Genomic DNA, 14798 nt, shown 5'->3' on the forward strand with positions numbered 1-14798 from the left:
TTGAGGAATAGGATAGGCAGACCGGGTTATAGGATCAGCTTGTGGGTTATGGTCAGATAGGGTGGCCGGGTCAGTTTGCGAGTTATGGTGGGTGGGTTGATTTAGCGGGTGGGTCGGGTTGTAGAGGTTACACGGTAAAGGGGGTGGTCCGCCGATGGGTACTTGGAAAACTGGTTGAGCATATGAACCGGAATAAATTGGCTGAGAGGGATGAAGTCCAGTTCAAAGGTAGACCAAGTGTTCGAATTCGTTGAAGGCAGAGTATAAGGGGTTAAGGTAGGGTTAAAATGATCCACCAACGAGGAAGAAGTAGCAGGGGGAACAGAGTCAGGGAGAGGCAAAAGAGGGGGAAGGATGGCTTTGGGGATGGGGGCAAGGTCACCAGAGAGGCTCAACCGTCCGATCTGGACTTCAGAAGGCAGAGAACCTAAGTGTGGAAGCAACTGCTCAGAGGCCATTGCAGGATCTGACATCTCCAGAATTCAGAATGGGTTATACCCAGTAGGTAAAGGCATAATCGAAGGACCAGAGATCATCACATTCGAGGCTGGCGACGAAGGAACTTCTGGTAAGGAGATGGCTGTGTTTTCCGGCAACGGAGGATTCCGATTTCTCCTTTTTCTGATTCTACTATTGCTGTCAAGAGGATTAGAGGAAGAGACCAGCTGAGAGGAGTCTCGAGATGGAGTATCGGAAGCTGCTGGGTTCTGGTTGCAGAGATTGTTCGGTGCAGCTGCGATGATTTTCGAGCAGTGGGCAGTTTTATGCCCAAAACAGTTGCATGAAGAGCAGACCGGGTGGGATCCACTCAGTCTGTGTTTGACCTGTGTTGGTGTGTGGTGGTTGTGATTGTCTGTGATATGCTGTGACATTATAAATTGTAATGTATTTACTGATATATAGTGATTGGAGTTGTGATCATAGGTGACATGTGTAATGTATTGAACCTTAAATATGATGAAAGAGTTGTGTAAATGTGGAAGTGATTTTAATATATACTTGGAGAATTTATCAGTGTTTTTGTATGTGTGACTAAAGTGTGGTATCTTGTGATTGTGAAACTGAGAAAGTGTGTGAGGGTAAATAGACTGCTTCGTACTGGACCAGAGAGGGGTGTTCCATTGATCAGCTGAACCTCTACCCACTGTGCATAGAGGTGTATATTTAGTCACAGTGTGGTGACGATAGTGTGATTGTGGGGGCTGAGTTGCCCTCTCGTACCTTGGGCTGTAGCATTTCCCTTAGTGCCGACTAAAGTGTGATGAAATATGATATTATTTTAACTGCTGTATTTTGTTTGGTTATTGTTACTATGTCGTGCCCTTGCTATTTTCTATCTTACTAAGCTGTTGAGCTCACTCCATTAAATTTGATATTACAAAGGAGTAGAATGGTGGTACGAGATCGAGATGCAGCAGAATTCCATTCTTATATAGTACATGATTGTATTAGGATTTCGCTTCATGTAAACTCTGATAGAGTGACTTAGAATCTTAAATTGGGGACGCACATTAGATTGCCAATAGTAGGCATTATCTGGGAATTCTGATTTATGATTTAGTTGTTTTTGTTGAGACTTGAATTTTGACGAGTTTTATTATGCTCAATTTTGTGAATATTATCAATTGTTTGATCAGCACCCGTGAGGGTTGTACCTTTACCAGTATCTGGGTTTGGATTATGACAAGAGCCTAGGTCACCCGGGCGACGGCTTGTTGTTTCGCCTTGATTTTTTTACCATCCTCCACCATCTTGTCCCCTTGATAACTATGATACAGCATGCATTACTGGAATATCTAAGTTAGGTGTTAAAAAGTATTGATTTTTATGACGCATTCCACATGCATTCTTCTTTTCCCTCTTACTCTTCTCCTCCATCCTTTCCTCTTAAGTTATGCACTTCTCAGGTTCCTTTATGAGATTCCTCTCATTTCTCCTCTACATTAATATTTAACTCTTCCCCCACCCTCTTTAATGTGGTTCTGATATGTATAACCACTACCAACCAAAACAAGATCGAAAACAAATTCCAGATTTAAGAGAAATTGCATAGAACAAATCAACAACTCAGATGGCCAGATAATGCGGGTCAAGTTCTCCTCTAATGGCTAGAATAGCAACTGAACGTTACAGCCTGATCCAAGGGTCGGATCTGCTGGAATGGTCAATTCCTAATTAGAGTATGAGACCTCAAGTTTGACCAGTCAACTGATCTTTTTGACAATCAGGCTTCAGATTTAATACACTCAAAGTAGGTCAAACGTCTCAAATTTGAAGCCAAAACTGAACCATTTATTAAATGGTTTCACGGTTTCGGTTTGGTTTTGACACCCTTACCTGCCGCCAGTCGGAGACCCTGGAGTAGAGTGGAGCCACTTAGAAAGGGCTACCTAATCCAAAGTGCACGGTCGTGGACATCTATTCGGAAGCCTGGTGGTATGTTACAATCCCATATCAGTCATATAGGGGCTGATCCCATATCGGTTTCAAAAGAGATTTGATGTGGGTTGATATGGTCTTGGGCTTCCTAATCTTGTAAGGTGGTTTATGGGGTTCATAAACTGGCTTACAAATGGTTTCACGGTTTCGGTTTGGTTTTGACACCCTTACCGGCCGCCAGTTGGAGACCCTGGAGTAGAGTGGAACCACTTAGAAAGGGCTACCTGATCCAAAGTGCACCTTCGTAGACATCTATTCAGAAGCCTGGTGTGAATGTTACAATCCCATATCAGTCATATGGGGGCAGATCCCACATCGATTTCAAAAGAGATTTGATGTGGGTTGATATGGTCTTGGGCTTCCTAATCTTGTACGCCGGTTTATGGGGTTCAGTTCTCCCAAGGTCCGTATCAGAAATTTTTACATGCCAACGTAACGAATCTGGTTTGGGGCAGTTAACAGAGGTTGGTTGGGGTGATGAGGTAGCTTTCTTCTTATATTTCCCTATAATGAAATATAACAAGAGAAGAATTAGCTAAGAGATAATGGAATAAGACAAGGACCCTTGGTTTACTTCGAGGGAAACTAGAAGCCTCCAATTACACAATTAAGTGTTGAATATCTTATCCTTCCCATAAACCAACATTACAACTTATATAAATAACAATAGAGCTCCTAAAATGCAGCAATTAAGTACCAAGAAAATCTCATACAAAGTCTCAATTTTAACAAAGACAAATTCAACTCTAAAGTCTAACCCACTTCTAACTTTAGAGACTTACTCAAATAGGTAATTGACAGCTCGTAACATTCCTCCCCCCTTCAGATGTGGCATTGCCCTCAATGCCATAATCGAGAATGCTCCTTCACAGCTTCACCCCGAATCCATTATGGCGTCATCGTCCTCCTTGTCTTCATGGCAAACCTTAACTAAAAATAACTTCTTGCAATGATGCTCAGCGATGAACCTGTCGCTGCAATTATAACACAGACCCTTAGCGTGCCTTTCTTGCAATTCAGTTTTGTTGAGTTTAGCGTGCCTTTCTTGCAATTCCGTTTTATTGAGTTTAGCGCTAAAACCGATAGGGGCCGATAAGGGTATTTTGGGTCCCATCGGCTCCCATATTTCTGTGATGTGGCTTTTCTTGTAATTGGGCAATGGGGGTACTATTGTCTTTTACTTTTAGCATTATTTTAATATAAGTAAAGGACTAAAACCTGCGATAAACCTATTCTGGTAAGATCGCAAGTCTCTTCTCATCTTTTGGGAGTCTCCTTCGGTTGTACCTCTCTCCTCTTCTATTTATTTTCTCTCTTTCTTTTTCTTTTGATTTGATTACAAGGGATCTGGGATTGTAACATGGTATCAAAGCCTCTGTAATCAAATCAAGCTTTTCAAAATCCTCCCTGCTAATCTCGGTTTTGCACTGAAATCTTCTGGTGTGCAGCCACCTATTGCTGCATCTACTATGGATTAAATCACATGGAGTGATTTATTTGGTGTATGGATCGTGCTCTATTAGTACTATGCTAAAGATTTGAAGAACTTGAACCGAGCCATCTTCTTCTTTCCTTTATCGAATCCGGGTCTCTTGGGTGAAAGCCAGATATCCAGTCACTATGGTTCAAGTTGGTTTGCTATTTTTCTTGGTATTTTTGATGAAGTATTTTTAGGTGAAACATTTTTGGGTGAAAGCCAAATATCGCCGACTCTATTTGTCTACTTTATTTTTGGTTCTCATGGTTGAGACCAAGTCTACTATTTTGGTTCTCATGGTTGAGACCAAGTCTACTATCTCTGTGACTACTGCATCTGCCCCGGATGATGTCAATGTCCAAATTACTTCTATTAAGCTCAAGGGAAGCTCGAATTCCCTACTTTGGGCTCAATCTGTGAAGGTTTACCTTATTGCCAAGGATAAACTTAAGTATACTACTTCTGATTCTCCATCATCTGACAAGGGTTATGATGAATGGACGAATGAGAATGCTTTGATTTTAATCTGGTTGTGGAATAGTATGGAACCAGATGTCGCTGCCAATGTCAGGTTTCACTCTACTACAAAGGGAGTATGGGACAATTTGAAAGAAACTTACTCTCAAGAAAAGAACATGACCCATATCTATGATATTTATGAGAAGTTCCAGTTTCACCAGTCTGACAGATCTCTTTCAGAGTATTATAGTACTTTCAGGGAATTGTTGAAGAACTTAATGTTTTCCAGCCCTTGACCACAGACATTGACAAATTGAAAGCTCAGCAGAATGAGTTTTTCGTTTCCAAATTTTTTGCTGGTTTGAATAATGATTTGAAGGCAATGAAGGGACATTTACTTATAGGCGATATTGTTCCTACTCTGAATGACATTTATTCGCGACTGCAAAGTATCACTTCGTCAACTAAATCCGATCAGTCTTCTAAAGACAATTCTGCCTTCCTTGCCAACTGTGGATGTGGTCACGGTCGTAGGGGGTTGTGGATCGGTTGGTCGAGGTTCTAGTGGACAGCCTTCTAATCGTGCAGCCAACCAGTGCACTTATTGCGGGAAGCCTAGCCATACTATAGAGACTTGCTGGGAAAAGCATGACAAGCCAGAGTGGGCAACCCAATTAGCCAATCATGCAGTGTCAGATGATGGTACTGACATAGTGTCTTCCATTGATGCTAAACCGAGACCTTCTTCAGGAGATTCATCTACCAGTCTACACGATGACATCAATCAGTTGCTCCGGCGCTTGCACACTCTCGAGGCATCCTCTAATACATCCAATGGTGGTTCTACATCCGCTGCAACCTTAGCTCATGCAAGTACCTCAACCCTTCTTACCACTACCTCTACCCCCTGGATCATTGATTCAGGTGCTTCTGCCCATATGACTGGTAAGTCATCACTTTTTAAAACCTTTTCTTCTAGTTTCAGTTTTACATCTGTTATTCTTGCCAACGGTGCTTCTACGTCGGTTCTCGGCCATGGTGCTATATCACCCACATCCTCACTGAATTTATCTTCTGTGTTACATGTTCCACAATTCCCATTAAGTCTTCTTTCTGTGAGACAGTTAACTAAAGCTCATTAAATTGCTCAGTAACCTTCTTTCCCTCTTACTGTGTTTTTCAGGATCTTCATATGAGGAAGACAATTGGGGGAGGGCGTGAAAAAGATGGTTTATATTACCTCAACTGTGGTTCTCATACTTCTTCTGCTGCTACAACTACTGTTGGGGATGTGACTCCTTTCCAATGGCACTGTCGTTTAGAACATTTATCTTTAGCTAGGTTGAAACTTTTATTTCCTAGTTTTAAGTCTGTGATTAGGTTAGAATGTAAGGCCTGTGAGTTGGGAAAACATCACCGTATGTCCTTCCCATCTTGCTCTGTCTCGTAATCCATCTTTATTTTCCTTAGTCCATTCTGATGTATGGGGTCCTTGCAGAGTTAGTAATAAATTTGGTTTTCGTTATTTTGTGACTTTTGTGGATGATCATTCTCGTCTTACATGGCTTTACATGTTAAAGGACAGATCTGAATTTTTATCTATGTTTCAGCAATTCTATAATGAAATAAAAACTCAGTTTGGCATTTTGATTAAGATTTTTCGTTCTGATAATGCTTTAGAATATGCTCAAACTAATATTTCTGATTTTTGTGCCAACCGTGGGATGATACACTAAACCAGCTGCACCTATACTCAACAGCAAAATGAGATAGCAGAGCGTAAGAACCGGCATCTACTCGAGGTTGACCGTGCTATTATGATTCATATGCATGTTCCTTAGCATTTTTGGTGTGATGGGGTTTTAATTACATGTCACTTGATTAATCGCATGCCATCTTCAATGCTTTCAGATAGGTCCCCTTGTTCTATTATGTTCCCTACTTTACCAAGTTCTCATGTTCCTCCCTGAGTCTTTGGTTGTGTGTGTTTTGTCCATAATTTGCAGATGCAAGTAGATAAACTATCTCTTAGGTCTACTAAGTGCATTTTTTTGGGTTATTCACGTACTCAGAAAGGGTACAAGTGCTATGACCCCATTACTCACAAGAACTTTGTTAGTGCCGATGTGACCTTCTTTGAAGGCACATCATTCTTTTCTCCTCAGGTGTCCCAGTCTGATATGGAGTGGACTTCTCCATCTCCTCCACCCATTCCATCTCTCATACCCTTCCTTGATGTGCCCAGTGCTAGTGACTCACCTCCTCTACAAGTTTATCAACGCAGGAAGAAGGTTGGACAGCCGAGTGGAGAAACCAATGCTCCAAATGATTCACTTCCTCCACTGCCGCCTTTCTCTGATGAAGCTCGTCCTCCTTCTCCGCCTGATGACTTACCAATTTCTTAAAGGAAAGGTACATATTCTTGCACTCAAAAATCTATGGTTGTGTATTCTATTGATAACTTTGTTTCCTTGTCTCATCTTCTCTCTCCCATCTATGGTCTTGCCTTGTCACTTTCTACTAACCCTATTCCCCGCACCCATAATGATGCCCTAACTATTCCTGGATGGAAAGCTGCCATGGATATAGAAATGGATGCTCTCTTGAGTCGTGGTACTTGGAGTCTGGTAGATTTACCTCCTAGTAAGGATTTGGTAAAGTGTCGCTGGGTGTATACTGTCAAGTATCACTCTGATGGCTCTGTTGAGCGGTTGAAAGCCCGTCTAGTTGCCAAGGGGTATACTCAGACATATGGAGTTGATTATTTTGAGACCTTCTCCTCGGTTGCTAGGCTAAACTCTGTTCGTCTACTTATTTCTCTTGCTGTCAACTTTGATTGGCCATTGTTTCAGTTGGACATCAAGAATGCTTTCTTATATGGTGATCTACAGGAAGAGGTGTATATGGAGCAACATCCTAGTTATGTTGCTCAGAGGGAGAATAAAGGTCATGTGTGTCGCTTACACAAGGCTATCTATGGACTTAAACAGTTCCCTCGAGCATGGTTTGACAAGTTCAGTGCTACCATAGTTACTTGTGAAATTTCTCAATGTCATTCTGATCATTCTGTCTTTGTTCGTCGCAAAGGTGATAAACTGGTTTTCTTGGTAGTTTATGTTGATGATATTATTCTTACTGGTAATAATGAGGAAGGAATTTCTGAAGTGAAAGCTTATCTACAGCAACACTTTCAAACCAAGGACTTGGGCCAACTTCACTATTTTCTTAGGATTGAGGTGATCCGATGTAAGAAAGGGATCAGTCTGTCTCAAAGGAAATACGTGTTGGACCTTTTATCTGATACTGGTATGCTTGCAACCAAACCTATTGATATCCCTATGGATCTTCACCAAAAGTTTGGTGTTAATGATTGCGAACATCTTCAGGATGTGCACCAGTACAGGAATTTGATTGGCAAGCTGATTTATCTTACTGTAACACGTCCTGACATCTCTTATGCTGTTGGAGTCCTCAGTCAATTCATACAGTCTCCTCAGAAAGCACATTGGGATGCTATTATCCGTGTTCTTCGTTATCTAAAGGGTGCTCCTGGAAAAGGGCTGATCTATCGTCTTAATCAGCATATGAAACTAGTTGGCTATTCTGATGTTGATTAGGCCGGCTCTGCTAATGATCGGAGATCTACTACTGGCTATTGTACATTGTTGGAGGTAATCTAGTTACATGGCGTAGCAAGAAGCAGACTATCATTGCCCGATCTAGTGCATAAGCAGAATACAGAGCTATAGCTCATAATGCTGCTGAGTTAATGTGGCTACGGTCTTTACTCTTAGAGTTGGGATTTCCAGTCACCAAGCTTATACAGATGTATTGTGACAACCAAGCTGCAGTGTACATTGCTAGTAATCCAGTCTTCCATGAGAGGACCAAGCACATAAAGGTGGACTACCACTTTGTTCCTGATGCTGTTCTGAAGAAGCTGATTGAGACTCTTTTTGTTCCTTCATCAGATCAGTTGGCTGATATGTTCACTAAGTCACTATTTGCTCCTAGTTTCCGTAATGGTTGTACCAAACTGAGCATGGGTGATATGTATGTTCCAGCTTGAGGGGGAGTGTTGAGTTTAGCGTTAGGGCGCTAAACTCTAAAACCAATAGGGGCCGATAGGGGTATTTTGGATCCCATCGGCTCCCATATTTCTGTGATGTGGCTTTTCTTGTAATTGGGCAATGGGGGTACTATTGTCTTTTACTTTCAGCATTATTTTAATATAAAGGATTAAAACCTGTGATCAACCTATTCTGGTAAGATCACAAGTCTCTTCTCATCTTTTGGGAGTCTCCTTCGGTTGTGCCTCTCTTCTCTTCTTCTTCTTTTCTCTATTTCTTTTTCTTTTGGTTTGATTACAAGGTATCTGGGATTGTAACAAGCTTGTGACATCCTTTTAACCAAACCGTTGATTGGCTGATGGAACCTTCTTTATAAGTTGAAGCATTTTCCATGAAGTTCACTATTTAGTTCTGAGATGAATCTCGAGCTTCATACAACCTTGCAAACCCACTAACAAAGGAAAGCATAGTGAGTTTGCAGGCTTCCACATCTAACTTGATTTCCTTCATCCCACTTACAAAGCAACCAACTTGGTGAACTGGTGCCAACTTCCCAACTTGAATTAACAATCTTTCGAACTGAGTTTGGTAATCTCTTACCGAACCCGTTTGCTGTAGTTTAGTTAAATCACCAAAGAAATCCTGAAATTGGGTAGGTCCATACCTCCTAAGGAGATCATGCTTGAAATCCTCCCAGGTGACGACGGGAGACTCTTCCTTCATTAGTTGGAACCACAGTTGGGCATCCCTTTGAAGATTGAAAGAAGCTAACAAAACCTTCAATGCATCGGGCGTGTGGCGGAACTCAAAAAACTAGTCTTCCCTACAAATCCAGCTTGTTGGGTCCTTCACTCCATTGAAGCCTGGGAAATCAATCTTCATGAGCTTGGGCAAGTAAGTACTGCTGGAGCCGTCATGGTTGGTTCTTCTACGTCCAAATATTTGGCCAGCATTGCTTCTATTCAGATTGTTGAACTCTTCCAATTCTCAAGTTTGATTACCAACAGTGATGTCGACTTTAGCATTCATCACTGCAATCATTTCTTGCATCTCCTAGAGGATTCTCTCCTGCCCTGCAGCTAGAGAACTAACCTCAACCTCCAAACGACCCAGCTGTTGCTCCTCCATTCCTGTCTTGGATACCAAACTGTTACGTGCCAATATAACAAATCTAGTTTCGGGTCTGTTAATAACAGAGATTGGTGAGGTAGCTTTCTTCATATATTTCCCTATGGTGGAAAATAACAAGAGAAGAGTTAGCTAGGAGGTAATGGAAAAAAGAAAGGGAACCTTTGGTTTCCTCCTCCAATTACACAACTAAGTGTTGAAATCTTATCCTTCCCTTGAACTAACATTACAACTTTAATGCAGCAACTAATAACCAAGAAAATCTCCGAATTCCCAGTCTTCATACTATAACTGAAAAGAGTTAACCATCTCCTCTTACTCAGATCACTATCAAACTTCGAATACTTTTTGTTTCTTTTAGTTTTGCCTACATTGGAAGGTTCAAATAGGAGTAGAAAAGCAACCATCCCTTGAAATTTCATCCACTGGTTTAGACAAACTTGAACAGGCTAAGTTTCCCACACTGTTGACTAACAATTAAGGAATGGCCATTCGAACTGAAATATCCCTGAAACTAATATATGACTTCATGCAAATAAAAGCTGAGGGTGTTCAAGCATTCCATTATCTCATCCATACTTGTCAAGGTGTTGCCTAGGTGTCTACACACCTTATTGGTGTCGCCTTGCGTCTAAGCACCCTCCAACGCCTTGGGTTGCCTAAACGTTGTGACAACTACGATCTCATCAGATGTCACCAACCCCCTCTCAGCATCAAGTAATAAAAATTTAACAATACCACCAAATATGAGAAGATACAAGATCAGCAACATGATTTACTCCAAATCCTTTCCAATGAAAATAAGATGGATGCTTTCTTTTATCCATATCCTTGGGACAACAATATCGCACATAAAATGATAATGCAAACTAATTTAATTTAAACACTTCAAATTGGGTTTGATGGACACATATAGCCAGCAAGACTATAATCCCAGACCAAGATGCATTCAAGAGGAACAACTTCATCTTAAGTTGCAACAAACCTTCTTGTTGCTTTCACCATTCCCAATAGCCAGCAAGACTCTAATCCCAGACCAAGATGCATTCAGGAGGAACAGCTTCATCTTAAGATTCAACAAACCTTCTTGTTGCTTTCACCATTCCCAATAGCCAGCAAGACTCTAATCCCAGACCAAGATGCATTCAAGAGGAACAATTTCATCTTAAGTTGCAACAAACCTTCTTGTTGCTTTCACCATTCCCAAATTCATGATCTTTGATGTCATGGAAATAAACTAAAGATGGCCAAATACGAAGGCCAGATTCAATCTTTAAACAACTCTCTTTAGCATGATGACCATATAAGAACTAGTGTGCAGTTTACATCTATTCAATATAGACTCACCTGCAAGGTTTAAGGTATCGGTATTGGGACCGATACTTTAAACCTATCATGTAGTAACCCTGTTAAAGATACCGATATGTAATTCACAGTATCATATCGATACCCACCGATGTCGATATGACACTATACGATACGGACCGATACTTTAAACCATGCTCACCTGTGTTCGCATCAATTAGATATAAACTACACCAGCCAGATAGGAGCATGGTTTTAAGTATCGGTACGTATCATACCGGGTATCGGCTGATACGTATCTATATCAGCCCTTACCTTACCGTTATGACACATGGAATTTTTAAAACCCTTTCGTATCGATATGTATCCTACGATACATACCGATACACACCGATACGATACGATACGCATCGATACGCATCGATACTCTATGAAAAAAATAAAATCAAGTGAAATGTACGTTTTAGTATGTATCGGTATGTATCGACTGATACATACCGATACGGTATGATACGTACCGATACAATGCACTACGGTTATATAATGGCCAACCTAGGTCATTTTTCAGAAAAACAAGATTTTTTAAGGGGTTTTTGTTCCAAAGTTGCTGCTAGCTATATTTCTCTCTAACTAAAGTGGAAATCAAGGTTGGAACAAGGATTTTATATTTATACTACAAACCTTGAATTCTTGGTGTGATACCCTCAATTTAGTGTTTATGCATAATACATGTTATCAATAGCTTTTTTAACAAATTTTTTATATAAAAGTGTATAAAAAAGTGTTTCCTATCTATTTATGTGTGTATCTTTAGCGGATTTCCGATAAGATACGATACCCTCCGATACGAATCTTAATTTTGGCCGACCGATACGGCGACCGATATCGACACTTTAATCCTTGGATAGGAGTAGGAATCCTTCAAAAAAAAAAAACCAACCCTCGTAGCCTCTACACAAATGCATGCAACCACATAAAATTGAGTTGATATTCAAAATGAAGTCATTAAGGCTCTGTATTGTAACTTTCTAAAAAATGGATTCTATTGTTTTCTCATTTTTTTGGAACAGAAATGGGGTAAAAACTGTATGGTAAGCCCGGTTTAATTTCCTTTTTTTTTTTTTTTAAACAAACCAGATCCTTTTAAGATTTTGGAGTCCCTTTTTTGGAGCATGAAAAGCAAGGCATAGAATCATATGAGTGACTCAAGTTAAGAGGGGTAAATCAGGAAATTACCTTCAAAACGTAACAATAGGTGAATTCAAGGGTATTTTAAACCCTAATATCCACTTTGCTCTTGGGATGGCCAGAGAAGAGAAGCAGGAACTGTAGATCTTCCCTGCCTTCAATCTGCCATCGGAGAGATGGGATGTAATGGCTCCCTTTCTCTCTCTCACCCTCTTTCTCTCCCTCTTCCTCTTCCCAACAAGGTTCGATTTTCCCCAAGTTCAAGGTTCCCCTGTGCACGAAAGTAGAGTCATCTCTCTCTCTCTCTCTCTCTCTCTCTCTCTCTCTCTCTCTCTCTCTCTCTCTCTCTCTCTCTCTATTTTAGGCTTCGATTAGCGATGTTATTCGATTTAAGGTTTTTTTTCTTTTACTTTCCTATTCAGATTAGTACAGAGCCAATAAGAGCAAGACTTTGGGGAAAATTGTCTCTTACTCTGTTTCTCTTGTTCGATTTAGGTATCTTTTTCTTTCTAATTCTCAATTTATGTTGGTATTGAATTTCATCAAAGAATCCCTGAATTCTTAATTTGCGGCTACCCTGTTTTAGTTCTAATTTCCAGCCTAATTTCATTATCCATCTGAGTTGATTCTACACATCAGATTAGAGCAAGACTTTGGGACATTCAAGGCCTCCCCAAGAGAGATCTTCGACCATGGTTTGAAGAGGATCTGACTCTGATCTTGCTATTAAAAATCAGTTTAGATTGTTTGCCACGGACTTTCTTTTTTTTTTTTTTTTTTTTTTTTTTTTTTAAAGCTTTTACCTTTCTTTATCGGTATACTTTGTAGTTTTTATTTGTTGAACCTTGTTTAAAGAAGATGTGGGAGTATGGTAACAAGTCCGGCATGAATTATGGGAATATTATGTTGACAATTAGTTGATAGAGTCAATAGGAAAAACAAGGGGAGATCGATTTCCCTTGGATTGTAAGGGATTGATTCAGGAGAGTCACTATGGTTGGTGTGAATATTCTGATTGAATGGCAGAAATCAGGATCGGTCCCAGTTGATTCCAAATCCGATTCACCGAATTTGAAACACTGCAATACTGTGGCTTGAGTGTACTAAAAAATAATTCTGGAGTTGTATTTCACTTCAGTAGTGCTATTTTCATCTCATTTGAATGCTACGCAGTGCATGTTCTAATAAGGCCTACAAGATATGTCATGTGTTGTGTGCTTGAGAAGCTATGATTATATGAACTGAAAACAAAAGGAAGAAGAAAGGGAGGAAAAAAAAAAGACATCCAAATCCGGATTCTGATTTTAGTCTTTCTCTTAATTTGATGAGGGTTTCATGAATTTTTCTCAGTCATCAACAGTGCACGAATTTGATAACAAACACAAGGAGAGAGAGAGCACACACCACTGTGAGGAAAATCTCAAGCTTAAAAATATACAAATCCAAGTTTTTTGTTCATCCTCCATTAAAGTTGTTTTAAATGTCCATTCTGGACAGCAATTGATACTGGTTGCAGGACACCTTATGTTGGCTATCCACTGTTACAAACCCTAGTTATAATGATATGAAGCTGAAACTAGAGTCTTCTACTTCTCTTACTTGTGTCAATTATTCTTATTTATGTTTTATTTCGAATCTAACTATTTGTGTAATAATGGTTTCCATAACGTAGAATATATCGAAAAACTATTGATTATCTTTAGAATTTATCTAAAAATCACAACTTTGGCACCCATTGAAAATGGCAATTTATGTAAATATTTCTTTCTAACATAAATGATTCTATTAAGTGCAAAAAATACAGGTTTCTATTTCTTCTAGGTTACAAAATCATTTTTTTTTTGGGTTACCATACAACATTTAAGAGGCAGAATCATTCCAAAAAAAAAAGAAATGCAAAAAAGTGTGCCATACCCAGAATCAAGTTTAAAAAACAGAATCATTACAGTACAGAGCCTAAGAAACACATTCCCCAAATGACTACACCCTCTTCCAGAAATTCAGTTCATTGAGCTTTCCTGCTTTACCCACTAAAGAAGCTTAACTATCCAAATCATATTCCCTACTTCAGTTTCCACATTTCTCATATTAAATCCCATATCGTATAAGTACAGTTCAGAATTCAAGTCTGATAATCTAATAGGAACATGGATCAAACAATGAAAAAATTAACACCAAATTCATTACAAATTGAATGATTAAATCCGCTAACCTTTAGCATTATAGGAAGCTGCCCAAAACTGATTTTTTCTCTCACAACAACCCCATCATTGTATTGAAAACAAACCTCAGCGGTAAATCTGCCAGAGTACGATAATCGAGCAAGCCGACACTGCGTAACCAGGAAGAAAAAATTGTATTCATACACCATAAAATCGTTACAATAGTTTTATACATTAAAGGCAGAGCATTACCTCGAAGGGAAACAGAGGATCACGCATGGCAGATCTAAGTTCCTTCACAGGAGGGTGTAATTCCGGCTTGCCAAACCAAATTCGGAGCTTGGAGTTGGTGGAGGGATCAAAAACTTCAACTGGATTGATGTTCTCAAGCATGGTTTCCAATCCAGAGTCAACGAAGTAATCGAAAGATTCGATGTGAGGTTTGAAAAGCTCTTCCAGAGCCTCGTAGTCAGGCGTCGCTACTGTACCACCACCCATGTTTTTTTGCCTTCCTCCAACTGCAAAAAACCTCCCACCACGACTATGAACAATAGAGGGGTTTAGGGTTTT

General features: G+C 39.9%; 1 protein-coding gene across 1 annotated transcript in view; it reads right to left on the bottom strand.

Annotated features, from left to right (window-relative positions):
* LOC122070567 (DNA-directed RNA polymerase I subunit 2) overlaps positions 1-14798 on the bottom strand; it is an 80162-nt gene extending 65364 nt beyond the window's left edge. The window contains exons 1-2 of the mRNA XM_042634745.1: positions 14481-14798; positions 14279-14398 (exon numbers count right to left, since the gene is read on the bottom strand). Of these exons, the coding sequence (XP_042490679.1) occupies positions 14279-14398; positions 14481-14726 (366 nt within the window). The 5' untranslated portion in view covers positions 14727-14798. The remainder of the gene's footprint in view (positions 1-14278; positions 14399-14480) is intronic.

This window comes from Macadamia integrifolia, unplaced genomic scaffold (assembly GCF_013358625.1).
Source record: "Macadamia integrifolia cultivar HAES 741 unplaced genomic scaffold, SCU_Mint_v3 scaffold946, whole genome shotgun sequence".
NCBI classification, from domain to species: Eukaryota; Viridiplantae; Streptophyta; class Magnoliopsida; order Proteales; family Proteaceae; genus Macadamia; species Macadamia integrifolia.